At 34.9% G+C, this 21,767-nt stretch overlaps 1 protein-coding gene across 5 annotated transcripts in view; it reads right to left on the reverse strand.

Moving 5' to 3' along the window:
* The window catches only part of CADM2 (cell adhesion molecule 2), a 1,048,372-nt gene that overhangs the window by 145,677 nt on the left and 880,928 nt on the right, over positions 1 to 21,767 (reverse strand). For all 5 annotated transcript variants that reach the window (XM_082460494.1, XM_082460492.1, XM_082460493.1 and 2 more), the window contains 2 exons: positions 20,516 to 20,668; positions 18,176 to 18,313 (listed from right to left, as the gene is read on the reverse strand). In XM_082460494.1, coding sequence (XP_082316620.1) covers positions 18,176 to 18,313; positions 20,516 to 20,668 — 291 coding nt within the window. The remainder of the gene's footprint in view (positions 1 to 18,175; positions 18,314 to 20,515; positions 20,669 to 21,767) is intronic.

The following is a 21,767-nucleotide window of genomic DNA, read 5'->3' on the forward strand; positions in this document are numbered from 1 at the left end:
GTCCTGGGGTTCAGCTTTGGATTTGGCCCTGCCTCTGCGTGTAGGTTGCCTGAGGGCATCTTTTGGGAAGTCTGAGGTCTTCTGCCAGTGTTCTGTAGTAATTGTTCCTCATGTAGATGTAGTTTTGATGTGTTTGTGGGGAGGAAGGTGATCTACCTTCTTGAAGGTGCCCCCTCAATAATTTAATTAAATTTTAAATGTTTTTTACTAACCGATTGACAGTTATTTTCTGGAAGAGATGAGAAATTACTGCTAAGCTTGCTGCTGAACAATATGACAGAAATTTTCTATGGCATTTGAATGCTTTAGACGCCTTCTCTCTCAACTTTGAAAACGTAAAGTCAGCTGGAAGAAGGCAAGGTGGTTGTGAGGTGTAGGAGCAGAGATGGGCAGGAGGAGGAGAAATCTTGCTGCCAAAGCAGAAGCATTAACAAAGGTGCAAAGCAGAAGCATTAACAAAGGTGCAAAGCAGGACTTTTTACAAATCATCTTTATTTAATATTCAAGGTAAGCAGTTGATTTTATATCTGCTTTAAACTTTCTCCAGACCAAAAATACTGAGGCCATGTCTTACATGGTAGAACTTTAATCTCCACTTTCATTTGTTCACTGGAGGAGACCTCAGAACAAATTCTTGAGGCAAATTTCATTACTGCCTATGAGTATTCCTTCATATAACTCCAATCTGATAGGGGTAGACTTTTATAAATCCTTTTCATAACATTCCACTTTTATAAGAATGTGCCACTCATAATCCTGATTTCTAAAGCTATGGCTCTACCATTAACTAGCAATACAAAATAATTATTTCACTTGACAAGGAATTTTATTGAAACTCAGTTCTTGTTCATAGATTTCAAAAGCTCAGATGAGTAAAATAACATGGAGGATTGATGAAGGGGTATTTATGGAGGATTGACTAAGGGGGCATGATTCTCTTTTTCAATTTTTCAGCCAAAGTAGAAGGTTAGAGTTTTTATCAATTTTCTCTTAAATGTTATTCCACAGGTCTATGTTCAGAGGTGCTACAAGGACTCACTGTATGAACCTTGCTGTATTTACCCTATGGCCAAATCATTTCAATATAGACACTTCTGTCTAAAACATGTGAAATCAGAGAGGAATTCTCTTCTCTCTTGACTCTCAGTACCAGGAAATGTTAGATCTCTTTGTACAAATGGTTTGTGAACATAGTAATTAACTGATCATGTCTCTCTTTTTGTACTAGCTAAAGAGTACTAATAAAATTTTGTGATTCACCTCTGGCAAATGTGAAAGTCTTTGTAAGAAGAATTTGCTTACTGATCTCACTTTAGGTTCCATCTTACATTTCTACATTAATTTAGCTGTTGTATCATATTCAATATCCTTACCTTTTATGTTAATCAGTGTTTTTTGTATTTACACAAATCCTTCTAGAATATGATGAGTTACGAGTCACTCTCCCTCAGAAACACTGGACCTAGTTCAGTCACTGCTTGATGGCTCAGGAAAATTTAAACATCTTAATACAAAATACCTATCAAGATTTAATACCTTAGAAGAGCACTAAGAAGTATATTGCTCAGTTCAGTAGAATCATCCGTAAGGAGCAGAGTCATCTCCTTTGAAAATTACTGAATTAAAGTCTTAGATCACTTTCACCCAAGTGATTAATTAATTCTACATTTAATTATATATTTATATTTATTTAGCTCTGTATTTCGTGGTGTGCACCTAAGAAGAACACCAAGAACTGGTTTGCTCAGTCCAGGAGAGTATCAAGTAAAGAAGAGAGTCACCACCTTTAAAAATTATTAAAGTAAAGTCTTGAGAACACTTTAACCCAAATGATTCACTTATTCTCCATATAATCTCCATGGTACCTTGAGCTCGTACCATGTGTTTGACACCATGCCAGATTCTGCCTGTCAAAAGTTAAATGAAGAAAGGAATCCCAGTCTGGTGAGAGAGACAGATACGCAACTATATTATTTAAATATTTTTAAAACTATTAGCATGTTCAAAATACCAAAGAGAATAATAGTTTAAAGATTAACAATATCAGATAGCATCTCTGAAACTCACCTCATCAGATATCTCTTTTGAAAAAAGTATGGGAGATAGACTATTTAGGAGAAAAATGGTTACTCGGGAGATTAGTTACTAATTGTGATAGCCCAAGAGAGAGATTAGCTTGTTCTCAAGAAAATCTTCTTAATTTTATTATCACGTTCTTTGAATATTCAGTAGCATATGAATATTACTTATTATTTCTGTACCACTAATGTAATGAGCTAAAAAGGAGTTTTTGTCAGTTTCAACAAGGTTTCCCTCTTTCTGACTTACGCAGCTTGTTCATGAGCTGTGAGGTATATCCTGCATAACTTGTGGAATTTATCTTGGGCACTTTGGGCTTAGTTTATACCCTATCAATTGTTCATGAATAAAACCCAAAAAGGAAGTAGGGTAGGGAGGAAATATCAGCACTTCCCATATTTAATCCCAGAGCACAATATTTTATTAGACACTCCTTAATATTTTACATCTAACAGAATTACAGTTATAAAATCTAAAAATTATATCAATATGTGAAAATAAGTTTGTAACCCTCTATAGTGTCTGTACTTGATGAATTTGAATTCATGGTGTTTGCCATAACCAGATTTGCCTTTTAAGAGTAAATCCCTCTGCTATGTAATTTCTTTGGTAGACATTCCTTGCCCAGAAATCGCCATGCTCTGTAGCATGTGACTTCAGTAAGATGTGATTAAACCTGAAGAGGTACCTGACCCCCAGTTGCCTAATCTCCAGGGTGGAAAGCATGAAACTTTAACCCCAAACAGAACCAATTTAGTTAACTAGCCTGTTTCAGAATCTCTATCATATATCTTAATGTGATTTAAAACCCTGAAGAGTTCAAAGAAATTGAAGTAAAAACACATGCTTGAGCACACACATGTATACACACGTACACACACACAGAGGCACATGTATATCCTACAGCTAATTCTCAGAAAGCCATGATTTAGCCAATCTAATGAGAGAGCACGATTCATGATGTAGAGAAAAGGTGTGCAAAACAGAGGAAGAAGCAGATAGCTGGGTGTACTTATAGACAAAAAGAAGCTAAGTCACTATGAAGCCAGTCAATCAGTGAACTGTTTATATCCAGGGAATAACCTTTATGGCTATAAAGGTTCCGTTGTGCTCCTTTCACTTGGCAATGGTCAGGAGAACCTTACAATAACCTCTTTTCACTTGAGAGTAGGTTGAGTGAACCTCAGTGCCATTAGCCAAACGTTTAGACATGAGAAGTCAACTTTCACTTGTAACTGCTTCTAAGAAAAGATTTTATATTTTGTGCACTACATCCTTAGGCTGAATCAAAAAGATAATACCATGTGACTGGGAAAAAAAAAAAAAAAAACCTGACTCTGAGCCTGATGCCTCAGGGTAGTCACTATACTTGTGTAGATTATAATGTCCTTCCTTCTACTGAAGATTGAAAGATTGATTTTCTATTGAAAAAGGTGTTTTATTGTAGGCCCAAAAGATGATAAAAGATGGCAGAAAATTTTTAAAAAGCCCATCCATTAGAGTAAACTCTATAAGAAACTAAAAATTATCTATCCATTTGAGTAAATTCTATGAGCAGCAGGCAAGTGTGACTCCTTTGAAACACCTGTGATGATGCAATTTTCTAGTTATCAAACAATTTATTTTATAAAATCTTGTAGCATTCAGCACATGTAAGAAAAAATAAACCTGCCCCTCATCAACCTCTTGTGAAAATGATTCATTTGCATCAGTAAAACATCTGTAATATAAAATTAGCTTTCTGAATACACTGCTTCTCTCTCTCTCATAGTTTTGTTGATTATTTTTCAACAGGTTATCTTGTTTTCTGAGCAACATATCACTTTTAAATTCCAACTATCCACTGGGATGTTCATAAGGTTCAATACCATTCACATGTTCATAAAATTCATAAATAAATAACTATTTTTTTCATTTTTTCTTCTATTATTCTTCTCCCTTCTTATCTCTGATCTCTTTTGGCTTTTATTGATCAAAGAATTAAATAGTCATTTTTAGAAAGATCAGATTCATAAATTTCATAAAATATCTTCCTGGGTCCCAGGAAGATCATTTGCTAAAGATGACGGGGACAGGACCTTCTCTCCTCACATGCCACAAAAACCATAAAGAATTGCATTTCCATGAAGAATCTAAAGCTAATGAATGGGAGAGGCATCTTTCTTAGCACATGAAGAAGCCATAAAGTATCTTTTGGAAAGAACCTGAGGAGAATTTGAACAGTGATTGAGTCCCTCCATTAGCAGATGTGAGCTAAAAACCTAGTACATTTGAATATTTATGTTATTATAATCTCAAGATTGTTTTCTGGCTGATGATTTCTGGATGAGTGAGATTTGCACTTGCTTTAACCCTTAAGTTAAAAACGTTGTTTAATAAAGAATGTTACAAGAGACAAGGAAGGACACTACATAATGATCAAGGGACCAATCCAAGAAGAAGATATAACAATTATAAATATATATGCACCCAACATAGGAGCACTTCAATACATAAGGCAACTGCTAACAGCTATAAAAGAGGAAATCAAGAGTAACACAATAATAGTGGGGGACTTTAACACCTCACTTGCACCAATGGACAGATCATCCAAAATGAAAATAAATAAGGAAACAGAAGCAGAAGCTTTAAATGACACAATAGACCAGATAGATTTAATTGATATTTATAGGATATTCCATCCAAAAACAGCAAATTACACTTTCTTCTCAAGTGCACAGGGGAAATTCTCAAGGACAGATCACATCTTGGGTCACAAATCAAGCCTCAGTAAATTTAAGAAAACTGAAATCATATCAAGCATCTTTTCTGACCACAACGCTATGAGATTAGAAATGAATTACAGGGAAAAAAACGTAAAAAACACAAACACATGGAGGCTAAACAATACGTTATTAAGTAACCGAGAGATCACTGAAGAGATCAAAGAGGAAATCAAAAAATACCTAGAGACAAATGACAATGAAAACACGATGATCCAAAACCTATGGGACACAGCAAAAGCAGTTCTAAGACGGAAGTTTATAGCTATACAAGCCTACCTCAAGAAACAAGAAAAATCTCAAGTAAACAATCTAACCTTAGACCTAAAGGAACTAGAGAAAGAAGAACAAACAAAACCCAAAGTTAGTAGAAGGAAAGAAATCATAAAGATCTGAGCAGAAATAAACGAAACAGAAACAAACAAAACAATAGCAAAGATCAACAAAACTAAAAGCTGGTTCTTTGAGAATATAAACAAAATTGATAAACCATTAGCCAGACTCATCAAGAAAAAGAGGGACAGGACTCAAATCAACAAAATTAGAAACGAAAAGGAGAAGTTACAACAGACACCGCAGAAATACAAAGCATCCTTAGAGACTACTACAAGCAACTATATGCCAATAAAATGGACAACCTGGAAGAAATGGACAAATTCTTAGAAAGGTATAACCTTCCAAGACTGAACCAGGAAGAAACAGAAAATATGAACAGACCAAACACAAGCAATGAAATTGAAACTGTGATAAAAAATCTTCCAACAAACAAAAGTCCAGGACCAGATGGCTTCACAGGTGAATTCTATCAAACAGTTAGAGAAGAGCTAACACCCATCCTTCTCAAACTCTTCCAAAAAATTGCAGAGGAAGGAACACTCCCAAACTCATTCTATGAGGCCACCATCACCCGGATACCAAAACCAGACAAAGAAAATGTCTACAAAAAAAAGAAAATTACAGACCGATATCACTGATGAATATAGATGCAAAAATCCTCAACAAAATACTAGCAAACAGAATCCAACAACACATTAAAAGGATCATACACCATGATCAAGTGGGATTTATCCCAGGGAGGCAGGGATTCTTCAAGATACGCAAATCAATCAATGTGATACACCATATTAACAAACTGAAGAATAAAAACCATATGATCATCTCAATAGATGCAGAAAAAGCTTTTGACAAAATTCAACACTGATTTATGAAAAAAACTCTCCAGAAAGTGGGCATAGAGGGAACCTACCTCAACATAATAAAGGCCATATACGACAAACCCACAGCAAACATCATTCTCAATGGTGAAAAACTGAAAGCATTTCCTCTAAGATCAGTAACGAGACAAGGTTGCCCACTCTCACCACTATTATTCAACATAGTTTTGGAAGTCCTAGCCACGGCAATCAGAGAAGAAAAAGAAATAAAAGGAATACAAATTGGAAAAGAAGAAGGAAAACTGTCACTGTTTGCAGATGACATGGTACTATACATAGAGAATCCTAAAAATGCCACCAGAAAACTACTAGAGCTAATCAATGAATTTGGTAAAGTAGCAGGATACAAAGTTAATGCACAGAAATCTCTTGCATTCCTATACACTAATGATGAAAAATCTGAAAGAGAAATTATGGAAACACTCCCATTTACCATTACAACAAAAAGAATAAAATACCTAGGAATAAACCTACCTAGGGAGACAAAAGACCTGTATGCAGAAAACTATAAGACCCTAATGAAAGAAATTAAAGATGATGCCAACAGATGGAGAGATATACCATGTTCTTGGATTGGAAGAATCAATATTGTGAAAATGACTATACTACCCAAAGCAATCTACAGATTCAATGCAAACCCTATCAAATTACCAATGGCATTTTTTATGGAACTAGAACAAATCATCTTATAATTTGTATGGAGACACAAAAGACCCTGAATAGCCAAAGCAGTCTTGAGGGAAAAAAACGGAGCTGGAGGAATCAGACTCCCTGACTTCAGACTATACTACAAAGCTACAGTAATCAAGACAATAAGGTACTGGCACAAAAACAGAAGATCCATAGATCAATGGAACAAGATAGAAAGCCCAGAGATAAACCCATGCACCTATGGTCAACTAATCTATGACAAAGGAGGCAAGGATATACAATGGAGAAAAGACAGTCTCTTCAATAAGTGGTGCTGGGAAAACTGGACAGCTACATGTAAAAGAATGAAATTAGAACACTCCCTAACACCATACACAAAAATAAACTCAAAATGGATTCGAGATCTAAATGTAAGACCAGACACTATAAAACTCTTAGAGGAAAACATAGGAAGAACACTCTTTGACATAAATCACAGCAAGATCTTTTTTGATCCACCTCCTAGAGTGATGGAAATAAAAACAAAAATAAACAAATGGGACCTAATGAAACTTCAAACTTTTGCACAGCAAAAGGAACCATAAACAAGACGAAAAGACAACCCTCAGAATGGGAGAAAATATTTGCAAACAAATCAACGGACAAAGGATTAATCTCCAAAATATATAAACAGCTCACGCAGATCAATATTAAAGAAACAAACAACCCAATCCAAAAATGGGCAGAAGACCTAAATAGACATTTCTCCAAAGAAGACATACAAATGGCCAAGAAGCACATGAAAAGCTGCTCAACATCACTAATTAGAGAAATGCAAATCAAAACTACAATGAGGTATCACCTCACACCAGTTAGAATGGGCATCATCAGAAAATCTACAAACAACAAATGCTGGAGAGGGTGTGGAGAAAAGGGAACCCTCTTGCACTGTTGGTGGGAATGTAAATTGATACAGCCACTATGGAGAACAGTATGGAGGTTCCTTTAAAAACTAAAAATAGAATTACCATATGATCCAGCAATCCCACTACTGGGCATATATCCAGAGAAAACCATAATTCAAAAAGACACATGCACCCCAATGTTCACTGCAGCACTATTTACAATAGCCAGGTCATGGAAGCAACCTAAATGCCCATCGACAGATGAATGGATAAAGAAGATGTGGTACATATATACAATGGAATATTACTCCACCATAAAAAGGAATGAAATTGAGTCATTTGTTGAGACGTGGATGGATCTAGAGACTGTCATACAGAGTGAAGTAAGTCAGAAAGAGAAAAACAAATATCATATATTAACGCATGTATGTGGAACCTAGAAAAATGGTACAGATGAACCGGTTTGCAGGGCAGAAGTTGAGACACAGATGTAGAGAACAAATGTATGGACACCAAGGGGGGAAAACCGCGGTGGGGTGGGGTTGGTGGTGTGCTGAATTGGGCGATTGCGATCGACATGTATACACTGATTTGTATAAAATTGATGACATAAGAACCTGCAGTATAAAAAATCAAACAAACAAAAACAACTAATACTAAACTTTCTTTGGGTTATTTGTATGGAAATATGTTAATATAAATGTTTCAGATATTACATGAAATTTCTAAAAATCTTCTATGTTCTGGTATAATGTTATAAGTCATAAGTCTAGTTATTACTTTAAAATGTATATCTCAGAAATAACTAAATTTCCTTGTCAATTGCATTATTATGAACTTTCATCAAATCTTTAACCGTGGTCATTTTCAGACAGTTCTGGGTGTACTCTGATGCTTTTGCAAAAATGTTCCTATAAAAGGTTTTCATCTTCAAGAAATTCATGGAAAAGACTCTGACAAGTACAGGTTTCTGGTAACTGACTGTACTGCTGAACTGAATGAATAAGCATTTTCAGAACTCTAATGGAAAACTGATGAATTCATAAAAGTGCCAACAAAAGATCAAGATGAAAACAAAATTAATTACATGGGACTGAGTGAACTGATGAGGATGATTATAATTTTTGTGACTTTCTGTTTGAATTAAAAAAAAAAATCCCACAAGGACCCAGAGGCAAAAAATATACAAATCAATTTTCACTGCAAAGTAAAGGAGCTGTTACAGTGGAGGATTACTGGACAGAATGTCAATATTATGACATAGTATGAGTGTGTTTCGTGTTTGGTAATTGCAATCATTGTTGCTTTTGTTGTGGTCACCCATTTACAGTGCTTGGTGTCAGTTTATTTATCTCTTGTAAAAATAAAATACAGTGTGTGTGTGTGTGTGTGTGTGTGTGAAAAAAATAATAATAAATAAATAAATAAAAACGTTGATTAAAAACATGAATTAACAACAAAGAAAAACATTATTTTGTTGATAGAATGCTCATTCTTGACAATAAGTGAAATCCAGTCAAAGATTTATACTTACTTATGTCATTATATATACATGCTGGAACTTTTCTTTCCATTCCCACAATAATGTATAACAGCACTGAATTTCTATAGCTAAACTAAATAATTTTTAGCTTTAAAACTAGCAGAATTAATAATCTAAAATATTTTGTCAAAGTGAGTATGGATACATTTTACACTTATTCATGTTCATCCCCTTAAATGTATTATATCATCTTAAAACAAATAAGCAGTCAGACAAAATTAAAACATACTACCATTTAGATAAAAGTATTATTTCTCTACATTTCAAAAACAAAGGCAAAATAACTTTTGCTTCCAGCCTAGCAGAATAACAAAGTTGGATCTACCTCTTATCTGAAAACAAGAGTTTTCAAGATACTGAACCTAACAATAATGGACAGTTATCCCAGAGAGATGGAAAATGAATGAGATGAACCCTAAAATTTGTCCCTGCTTAATGCCTTGAGAGATTTTCTAGACTGTGGTGTGTGGAGGGAAACCCATGCAGACCCTGGTGGCCTCCCCAAGTTATGCTGATGGAGCTGGGTGTCTAAGAAGGCCACAGCAGCTAGAGTTTATAGGGCAGAGTATCAAAAACGAAAGAGCTACACAAAGAGATGACTCCAGACATCTGCAGTGTCCCTCACAGTATTTGGCAAAGTAATTATTGATCGGTGTATCTGTGTGAAGGAAGTGTTTGGGGGTAGGACAAGAACTATCAAAAAGGATTAGAGGAAATAGTACATGATGCTTTCGCAGGCAGGGAATAATGCCTGTTCTAACTAACCTGACTGAAAAAAACTCATAATTGGTACCCTGGGCACTCAGAGGATTTTATCTGAGTAATGAGAATTAAGTAATTCTAAGAATAAAAGCTGCTCTGGTCCCACCTAAGAAATTTAAAAGAAGCTCTGAAAGTATTAAACTCTAAACTACTTAACCAGAACAAAGCTTAAGAATACTTATAGGAATAGGAGAACATTCAGTACCAGAAATGTAAAACTTATAATGTCTGGAATGCAATCAAAAAATACTCTGCATTCAAAGAAGCAGGAAAATGCTATCTATAATGAGATCAATCAATCTATCAAAACTGACCTAGAAATAATACAGCTGAGAGAAAGAAAAGACAAGGGCATTGAAAATATAAAATCACTCAAAATACATGCAAAACCTAAAAATATGAAATTTTTGGAAGTAATTCTTTGTGATCTTGGATTAGGCAGAAACATCTTACATATAATACCAAAGCATGATTCAAAAAAGTAAAAAATAATAATACTAAAATTTAAAAGTTGGATTTCATGAAGGAGTACAACCACTTTGAAAAATCGTTTGGAAATGCCTTTAAAAACTAAACATGTGTCTTCTATATGACCCAGCCATTCTGCTCCTAGGCATTTACACAAGAGAAATAAGAGCATAGATACATACAAAGACTTACACCCAAATGTTCATAGCAGCTTTACTGCAATGGCCCCAAACTGTAAACAACCCAAATGTCTATCCCCAGATAAATGGATAAACAAATTATAGTACAGATGCATACAATAGAATATAAATCAGCAATAGACAGCAACAACCTTTATATATGCAACATGGATGAATCTCAGAATATTCATCCTGAGGGAACTAAATCAAAGAAGAGTATATACTATATGATTTGATTTATATAAAATTCTAGAAAATGTAATCTATAATGACATAAAGTAGAATAGTGGTTTCCTGGAAGTGAGATGGGGGGTGGGCAAAGAAGGCCAGGAGGAAGGAATCATGAAGGTGTATGAACAAACTTTTGTAGATGATGAATTTGTTCATTATCTTGATTGTAGTGATGGTCTCATCACCATATACACTTGTGAAATAATACCAAACTGCACACATAAAATATGTGTAGATTGTTTTTTGTCCATTATATCTCAATAAAGTTGCTTTTAAAAAATAAGAAAATTTTTAAAAGTTTCTCAAAGATTTTTGGTGATCATTTGCTTTCATCAGCCATTCACACTCAGATGAAACAACTGTTTTATCTCTTTCCAGAAAGATGTTTTATGTATCTCATTGTATCTTGAGAGAATCTTGAGGTAATACAGTCAACAGCATTTAGAAAACCCCAAGTTGTATGTACACACACACACACACCTCACTTACAGGTATTACTAATGCTATTTCTTTTTCTCATTTAATACAGGGTCCAGCATGATTCAGATTTAAATGGTAAGGACACTTTCAAAGCGGGAAGTTTAAACAAAAGAACTCAAAAAATCATTGATATATGGTATACTCTGTAAGTTTAAACACTAACACTTTTAATTAATCCTTATCACACGTGATACAGGAGCTTTAAGCTCAGGGCACACAAATATCTCCTTTTTATTTTCTTTTGTGTTTAGCTCGAGAGAATTCACAATCTCTGTATTACATGTTAGTATTTCACTTATTTAAATTAAGGCTTTGTGCAACTGACATTAAATGAAGTATTAGGCCAAAACTAGTTTTACAACACCAAGGAGACTATTTAAATTAAATATATAATTACTGTTTCTCAAAGTAGATTCCACAAAGTTCAATGCAAGAAACACAAAACAAATTTTAAAAATCATATGGCCAAATAATACTGCTAAGATGTTGTCTAACAGAAATTTGCATTAATTCTCAGAAATGTTAAAGCACTAAAGTGCATTTTGATTTAGTTTTAGAGAATCTCCCTCTAATAATAGATTCATAAAGGACATAGAATATCGAGTCATTTTCTAAACTTATTAGATTAGGACCTCCTCTCTTTCTTTCTTTGAATGTCTATCAATACTTGGCTTACTGGTCTCTAATTCTATGCATTCTCAAACTATAGTGAGCCTAAGCGTCAACAGAGGTACTTAATAAATATTAGGACTTCTAGGCTTGACAGCCAGAAATTCTGATTTTAAAGGTCTACATTGAGACCAGGAATCTTCATTTTTCTAACTAGTACCTCAGGTGATTCTAATCTGAGCAGTCTAAAGGCTACCTATTAAGAAACACAACATTCAGAAATTCACTCTCAAGTTTCCAAATGCTGAAAAATTATTTACTAAGTAGCTTATAGTACAATTATACTATATTTAGCCAACTTGAAAATGAGCTGCTGCATTATTTTTGATTAACACTAAAGTGTATGTGAAGAGTCCTGTTTACACAGGGCAACACAGCTAAAGTCAGCTTAAGCTTGATGGTCCAACATCTGAAACAAACAATGAATACTAAGTAAATAACACTTGTAGAATACAGGCAATACTATTAGGCACTGACAAGCTTCAGTGACTCCCCACAAAGTCAGGCTTTGATGAATATGCAGGTTACTACATAGCATGATTCTCAGGGTCAGAAGGAAGTACTGAGGGGCTTTCTGTTGGGAGTGTGCTGCACAAATAAAGGGTGATAACTATTTATAGAGGCTAAAACTAAAAACGTCCTTCGTAAGAGATGATAGACCTTTGTGTTATCAGAATCCCTTTCTTAATCATAAGTCACCTAACTCCAAAAGCCTGCCAAGTTTAACTTTTAGATTCTACCAATATATAGTTACTTCAACCTCAAAGAATAAACATATTATCATTTATTTCTGAACTAATTTCTCCTAATGCCTTTCTTATTTCCACATGTTCACTAACCAAGTTGTGTTGGCACCCAAATTGTGTTGTCTTTGACCCTTGTTTTTGCTCCATCTCCCAGACTCATTCACCAAGTTCACCTGAAATTTGTCTTCTCTTTTAAATCCTTCCATTAAAAAAAATGCCATTTCATCCATTAATTCAGGGCCTTACTAATTCATGTTTGAAAGGTCCCTTAAATATTCTTCCAGCCTTCAGCTTTCTTCCCCAATTCAAGTGCTGGGTCTTAGAATTGGAATATTCAAGCTCATTCTTTGTCAGATGTGTGACTATGAGAAATCATTCCGTCTTTCTGGATCTCAGTTTCCTGTTACTGGTGCATAATAAATGATTAAAAGCTTAGCGTCCTAAAGCAATATGCATTTATTATCTCACAATTTCAGTGGATTAAGAGTCCAGATAGGGCTTATCCTGGTCCTCTTCTCAGTGTCACCAGGCTGAAATCATGGTGTTGGCTGAGGCTGTGATTCCCATCTAGGTTTTAGAGTCCTCTACAAACTCACTGATTGTTGGCAAATTTACTTCCTTGACGCTGTATGTCCGAGGTCCCCATTTTCTCACTAGCTGTCACTCAGGAACAGCTTTCAGCTCCTAGAGGTCACCCACAGCTCTTTGTCACATGGCCCCTATAGACAGTACACACATGGCTATTTGCTTTCTTCCAGGCTAGGAGGAGGATGTCTGACTCTTTACTCTTTTATAAAAACTTCACCTCGTTATGTCAGGTTTCCCTTAGTAATCTCCCTTTGATGAACTCAAAAGGGATCCATAATTATATCTGTAAAATCCCTTTTGCCATGTAAGGTAACATGATCAACACGATCAGGGCAGTGATATCACATATATTCTCAAGTCCTTCCTACACTCCAGGGGAAAAGATTATACAAAAATGTGGGTCATTGAGGGTTCTCATAGAATTCTGCCTAACACATTCATGTAAAAGCTAGTTGGCTGGAAAAGAAAATCTTAAGATTTTATGATGATAATTGCTCAAACTACAAGTTACTAAACTTATACATGGAATGGAAAGTTTATACAAGTTCTCAGGACACTGATAGGTTTAGGAAGGCAATACACATTTTTTCCTTACACTAAATGGCAAAATTTCCAACTTCCTAGCTACACAGAAGATTAAAAGCTACAGTGAAACCCCCTGCAGTTTTGCATACAGAGCTGCCCAGAGGCACCAAAGGGATTTCTGAATCAGACTCATCGGGAGGAAAAAGGAGAGTTAGATGAAAATTATGATTATTCATTCCACCGTTTAAAGCGTATAGAAGAAAGTGTTTCACCACTGCCTACAGAATAAATTCCAAACTCCTTAATCTGGAGTAAAAGATCTTCCATGACTTAACTGGCCCCTACCTTCCCGTTTATCTCTCATGTCTGTATCAAACAGAAAGTTTCAGTTCCTTCAAACAATCACATGCTTTTACTCTGCATAAACACATGGTTTCTTTCTTTAGGATGATCTACCACCTACTTTTACCCACAACCCATATAGTGAATTCCGTTCATCGTTTAAGATCCACTTATTCATTTAACATATACTTACTGAGTACTCTCATTCGTCAATGAACTCTCGTCTTTACCTCTGCCACAAAGTAGGGCACATCTCTGTTTCTTGTTTTGTACAAAAGCTGTAGCCAGTTCATATGTCTGTTACTATACTTGTTAGATCTTATGTTTATATGTCCATCCCCCAAAAGTGAATACCTTAAAGAAATAATTCTGTTTTGGTTATATTTCTAGGACTAATTCAGGGATTGTTACAACTCACCAATCATGGTTTGCTCAAGACAGTAATAATAATGATAACAATAATAATAATATCTAAAATATATTCAGTGATTCCTTGTACTGTGAAAACACTTTATACATATTGGCTTGTATGAAATCCTTGCAATAGCACTTTGAGGCAAGCTTTATAATCCTCATTTATTAGATGAGAAAACTAAAGTTCAGAGGCAGAGGCAAGGCTTCAATATGTTACTGATACTTGTCAACATTAAGTTCTCTATACACCAGTGTGGTCCCCAGGCAGGAGGACCCTCACCACTCACCAGTTCAACACACTGCTAAATATATACGTTCTCGGTTTCCAACCCAGATCTACTCAATCAGAAAATCTGGGGTCAGGTCCCTATAATCTGAGTTTTAACAGACCCTGGAGGTGATGATGATGCCTGCTAAAGTTTGAGAACCACGCTGTGTAATCTAACATGGAAATACCATGGCCAAGAAAATGTGATCAGCTAGGACTATGAAACAACTTTCTCCCAGAAACTTGGTGATTAAATTCATATGTTAGATAATAATGGAGAAAAAAATGTACAGAACAATGACTCCTCCTGAAATCAGAAGTCACTTTGAAAGCCCCTACCTCTATCATACAGAGTCTGAAACAACACAGTGTCAATATGCTGAACTGGCCAGTGTTTAGTCAAAACATATGGAAAATAATACTTTCCCTTGACTGTAATAACTACTTAGGGATTTACATAATGTTATACATTCCTCTTTATAGGAAAGTACTCCTCATAGCTGGTTTTATCACCCCAAAGGCATTTTAAACTTCTCCAGGTCAAGGTTCTTGTTTTCTTCATTTGGATATTCACTCATGCACCATAGAATGCTGTTTAATTGGGACACATTTTAACAATTTCTTATCGAATTGAATTTAACTGGATTTGATTAGCCTATCTTTTCCAATTCCTTACACTAGGGAGTGTCTTTTTAAAAAATTTCAAGTGATATTATAGTAAAAATTGTTACATGATAATAGGAAGTCAAACTTTGATTTCTGAAAAGACAAGAGTGCAAGATAAGGATAGAACACTCCTTTCAGTGATGTGTATCTGCTGAGGGATTTTAGAGCAAACTTTCACTTCACATGTATAGAGCACAGCAATAGTAATGAACGCACATTCTGTATAGAGTACTAAATACAGCATATTTGCCTATACACCTATAAAAACATTTTAGAGAACTCAGGAAGTTCACCATATCATTGTAAAGACAAACTATGTAAACATGCAAAATAAGAGTTATAAACAAATAAAGAGCTATATAGATGAATGCAAGTGTAGGAATAATAAATGCTCTATTAATGGCCATGCATTGAAGAGCACAGAAAAAACAAAGCTTCACTACTTCTGAATAGAACACAGAACCAAATGCTGATTCTGTATATGGTTTTCTCTTGATTTTCATTCTAGTCTTGATTCAGATGATTTTAAAGTATGGTGTTTATAAGATCAAAATTTCATGTTTTTACATATAAACAAAAGTCCCCTCTCTACCTAGTTTATGAATAAATCTGGCATTCAGAGCAGAAGCCAAATTTGTCAAAAATTAAGATATTTTATAAAAATATTTGTAATGAAAACATTATGCGTTTCTCATAAGGCTACAATGTTAAAAACAATCAACCAATATTAATGACTAGTATGTTAGTCTCTGACCTCCCTGAGGATATGTTTATCCAAAACACAAATAAAATGGCAAGAAATTAAGAGAAACTAACTCACTCACTAACTAATTATGTCAGAATTCAGAAAGAGATGCATGTAGGTAATAAAACAATTTAACCGAAGGAGCGTATTTAAGAAGAACATTCTAACATAAACCAAGCCTTTCACATAGAAAACCATCTGATTTGTAAGAATTCACTGCCAGGAGCTTTCTTATAGGCCAAGGAAATCGGATTTTAAACTTATCCTCCAGGTTAGGACTTTCAATCAGAAGTGCTTAAGCAGAAAAAGTGGCTGGATTAGACCCTTGTCATAGGAAGATAACTCTGGATGCAGTGTAGAGGGTCCATTTAGAAAAGCTCCAACCAAGACTAGACATTTAACACACTAACCTAAACAAATATATCCTAAAGGCAGAATTAGAATGGATGGTACTGAGCCCTGGCAGAATATAAGAGCAAGTTTAACTCAGCAAAGTGAGTATCTAACTTGTGAAATGGGTGCTTGTACTTCTCCAAAGTTAGTCCAAAAAAATGTATTTATTAGAAGTTCTAAAGTAAAGGTAGTAATTATGGATAAATTACAGATAGTTCCTTGTTTTGGGAAAAAAATATAAAGAGAGAAAGTAATTAAAATAGAAAAGAGGTAGAATAATTGTATGGATTGTAAACCCATAATTTCTTAGTAATATAGGCAATTCTACCTGTTGGGCCTCCATGCCTAAGTAAGATACTTGAATTACAAGTTAAAATAGCCAGAATGGTTTGCATCAACCTATCTCCTAGAAGGTTACCTTGAGAATAATACATATTACTATATAAATAGGAAAAATTTTTAACAAGCATAATAGATGATTCTTATATTCGGGTTTTAATGTACATGTGATGTCAGGTCCAAGATTTCTGTATGTGGGGTACAAAACCCACTACCAGACTTACTAGCCATCTCCTCTATAAACTTCTTAATCCACCCTAAAAAAGTGTGTGTGTGCACGTGTGTGTTTAAGTGTATCAAGTAAGAGCAGAATTATGCTGAATATTTACATTTCTGTGCATTTTTACTGAGACAAGCACATTATTTTACCCTGTGTGAGAACTACTGAAAAACAGATTAATTGATATTTAGCTAGTTTTATTCTCAAAACTTTGTATTTTCAGAACTAACAAGTTGAAGAAATAATTCATGGAGATTCTCTGTCTATAATCTAAATACTACAGATGAGCTCTAAAATAATCATATCTAACATGAACACTTAGCCCTTGCTATTGCCAAGTACAAATCTGTGTGTTCTTTATATATTAACTTATTTATTTCTCCAAGTTTCCCACTAGATATATATCATTTTTTAAAAGATTTATTATTTATCTATTTATTAATTTAATCTATTTTTGGCGGCGTAAGGTCTTAGTTGCCACGCACAGACTCTTCCTTGAGGCATGCTAAACATTCGTTGCGGCACGCGGGCTTCTCTCTAGTTGTGGTGTGCGGGTTTTCTCTTCTCTAGTTGTGGTGCACACGCTCCAGGGCATGTGGGCTCTGCAGTTTGGGGCACGCAGGCTCTCTAGTTGAGGCGCTCGAGCTCAGTAGGTGTGGTGCATGGGCTTATTTGCCCCGCAGCATGCGGGATCTTAGTTCCCTGACCAGGGATCAAACCCACGTCCCCTGCATTATAAGGTGGATTCTTTACCACTGGATCACCAGGAAAGTCTCTAGATATATATCATTTTAAAACTGTTTTACATAAGAGAAAAATGGGGCACACAGAGATGATACTAATATACCTTGTAAAATTACCTAATTTAAGGTAAATCTGGTTCAAATTACACTTAATCAGAAAGTGACTGTGGTTTGAAAAGGAAAATGTAAAATGCCCTGAATCTAACACTTCACACTAATTTCAGCACATTAATTTTGATTTGGAGACCTTTCCCCTTTCCTTACCTTTAATCTCTTTGTCATTTTTGAACCATCTTATATCAGCTGCAGGTTTACTACCAGATGTTTTACAAGTCAGCTGCATCAAGTCTCCCTCCATAACTGGGGATGAAAATCCGCTGATTTGAGGCTTCTCAGGAACACCTGAAATTTAAGCAAATGAATGAAGTAAACATTAATCTCCAGGGTTGATTTGTTCTTACGACTATGACTTTCACAAACAAAGCTAAACTGGGTGTTTAACTGACAATAACTTCAATCAAGAATAATAAACCAAAACATAATAATAATAAACTGCTATATAATAAAATAAATGACAAAATATATAAAAAATATATAGCGAGATATATATACACATACATAAAAACACATATGTGTGTCTGTGTAAATATGCATATGTGTGTGTATATTATCCAGAAAGCATTTAAAATGCGTTTAGTTAAAGTAGTTTTTTTAAATTAAATTTTACCTGCAGAAATACTCTTTGTAATCTTAAAAACAACCGTATCTTAAGATTTATTACCAGTGTGGGGATTTAAGAAGGTAGATTGTTTGCATTGGGCAAAAAAAAATCCACAAAGCATATTTCTTCATTCTTTAGCAAACTGTGATTTAACCAAAATAGCACATTTCATTCCTGATTTCAGAATTCTTAAAGCTTAAAAAATATTGTTATCCTCTGTGTACCTTTTTCTAGAAGATGCATTTTGGAATAAGGGATTCATTAATAATTGCAACTATACTTATTTTTCTGATTCTTCTAAAGTAGAGAATGTCTCTTGATGTCATTTGTGTTAGAAATGTAATTGCAGTTTTGTGGAGCATGATATGTATTACTTTTAATGCTAGTTAATGCTAGCTACTTATTACCTTTTCTAGTCCAAATCATCCAATGAATAAGCAGATAACTAATATTCAGAGATAGACATTGATGATTTAAATAATAGAACATTACACATTTTGGAGGCAATAATATTCTGCTGTCATGACAGAGGTTTATTAAAATTTCTTCTAAAAGTATTCAATAATAAAGGCAGACTGAAAGTTTCTTTATTGTACTATTTAATTCAGTTTGAAAAGAATAAAATGTAAAAATGTTGGAAGGCACCAATAAAAGAAATACAAACTAAAACAACAACAAGAACAACAAAGATAAATGACAGATCAACATACTCCACTAGCTGGCTAGCTTTTTTTTTTTTTTTCGTTCACCTTCATATAGCTTTTTTTAAAAAAAAACATGTCACATCACCATTTAATAAACTGAAATTAGCCACTTTCCTATTTCTTGGGGTCTCAAGTTGGCTCTCTGCAGAACAATACATTAATCTTAGGCAGCTGCTATCCTGAGATACTCCATTTAGTGGGTGTATTTTGTCCTTAATGGCCAACTTGTGAAGATTTTTATACAATAGTCCCAGTGGGACTTGCAAAGAAACATATTTCATATCCTTTGCACAAAACCAATTCACTAGCAGGATTAACTTTAATATTCTCACCCAAAAGAACAGCATGCATTAGTTCATTTAAATGCAGTGTTATGCCTTTATCTATCAAAAAAGGAAGGCAAGCTAGGGGCAAAAAAAAAAAAGATCAATCTTTAAATTCCTCTAACTTGTTCAGTACACAGGTGTGTTTCAATGAACTCCAGCAATTTCAGCTGATTGGGCCACTGACGTCTGTGGAATCACAGAGAGCTGTGAGCTGCAAGCTTATTTCCTCAGAAACTCTACGTATGTATTGCTTTTTGGTGTCACTATAACCTTTAGAAAAATGGCCCGATACTTAGAGAATAAAAAAACAAAGAAGCTACAAGCTGCATGCGCAAGCGACATTATGTACTTCATTTAGTAATCTAGAAAACTACAAAGCTAAAAGGCAAGAAGACAAATAGAAATGTTAGGGTCACTTAAATACACTAAAATACACAAATGGTCATATTTGGAAGCCAATAGATATTAAGGAAGATCCCATTAGGTGACTGATGATGAGGTGGAGGAGCATCTGATAGACACACTGAATTCATTATGTTCATTATTCTATCACTTTATAAAAGGATTACCATGTATACAATATAGAGATGATTTGACACAAAGGAATTCAGCTGAAAATCAAGAAACCTGGTGTCTATTGCTGGCTAAGAAACAAAATGGCTGTTTGTTCTTGGGAAGTCATACAAATCTTTACACCTCTCTTTATCTATTTATAAAATGGGGGAAATGACTAAGTGATTTTTTAATGCTTTTTGATGATCCTCAAAGTGTAGATCTGTTATTGAATCATGTTGCTGTAGCTGTACACATCTCTCTGGCTTGTGATCACATGGTGTTAGTCCCTTGCACTTACCCAAAACAGTGAGATAGGCCTTGGAAGTTTTGACAGGCATTGTAAATAAAGAACAGGTGTACTGTCCTTCATCAGAGAGAGAGACATCACTGACGCTGATACTCAGTTCATGCCAGGAAGCCCGAACCAGCTCGATCCTATTGTCCCTTAAAGCTGGAAAAAGAAAATACTGATAATGTGAATAACAACATTAGGAAAAGTCACTACTGTTAGACTACATATTTTTAGCACAACACAATAAACATTTTCTTTGGCCATATGTCTAAATCTGGTTTCCTGAAACGTTTTAAAGGAAGGTTTAAATATATTGAAATATTTTATCAGATTTAAAAATCAAAGTAGAATTAAATGTTCCTTAATGTTCTGAGAAATAACTTTTTAATTAAATGATTGCATCTAGTAAGTACAATACCTTGGATGAGGTAGATATTGATGGTGATAAAAATGGCTTTCCTTCACAAAGTCTTTCATGAGTTGTCAGTACCAAGAAAAGCTATAAACAAAAAGGTTCACTTCTATGCCCAGATAAATTTGGGAAAACTATGACTGCTCAGTTCCTTCTAGGAAACCAACAATGAACCTTAGCATATTGAAAGTTCTCTGCAGTAGAGACACCTGTTAAACTTTTTTAAAATCAGAGCTAACTTTGAGCTGAAAAGCACCTGTAGTGTACCTGATGTTAAATTTGCTCTGACTGGTTGGTGCCTCTGCTGTACTGTCTGTTAAATACTTTTAATATATTCTTTGTTTCAAACCACCTTTTCTATCACAGAACACTTGTTTTCACAGATCTCTTAGCATCTTGGTTATTTATGCTTCTTTTAAATCATTTTGGGAAAAGCATTAAAAAACTTAAATATCACTATATGCTCCACTAAGGACAGCTATAAAACCAGGAATGAAGCAAGAGGTGACTAAAGGAGTACTCTGAAAGGCAGAAAGAGGAAAGGGGACTGGTTAGGGATACCAGAACCTAAGGAATAACACAGTGTCTCTCTAACCAATTGTAAAAGGCATTTGAGTCCCGGCTTCTTCCAACCATAACCTAGCAACAGAAGGTGGCCTAGGTAGACTCATTTTTATCGCAGAGCAAATGGGATTCCCACCAAGAACTTCGGGAGAGACTGGACCACCCCCAAGGGGAATCAGTCGGGAGCATCACTGTCATGGAAAGCAATCTCTTTCTCCATTGGGCTGGAGACTCCCCTTCCCTACTGAGAGACAATGGTCAATTGGGCAGCACAGGCAGTGG

Source organism: Balaenoptera physalus, assembly GCF_965194825.1.
Source record: "Balaenoptera physalus genome assembly, chromosome: 4".
NCBI classification, from domain to species: Eukaryota; Metazoa; Chordata; class Mammalia; order Artiodactyla; family Balaenopteridae; genus Balaenoptera; species Balaenoptera physalus.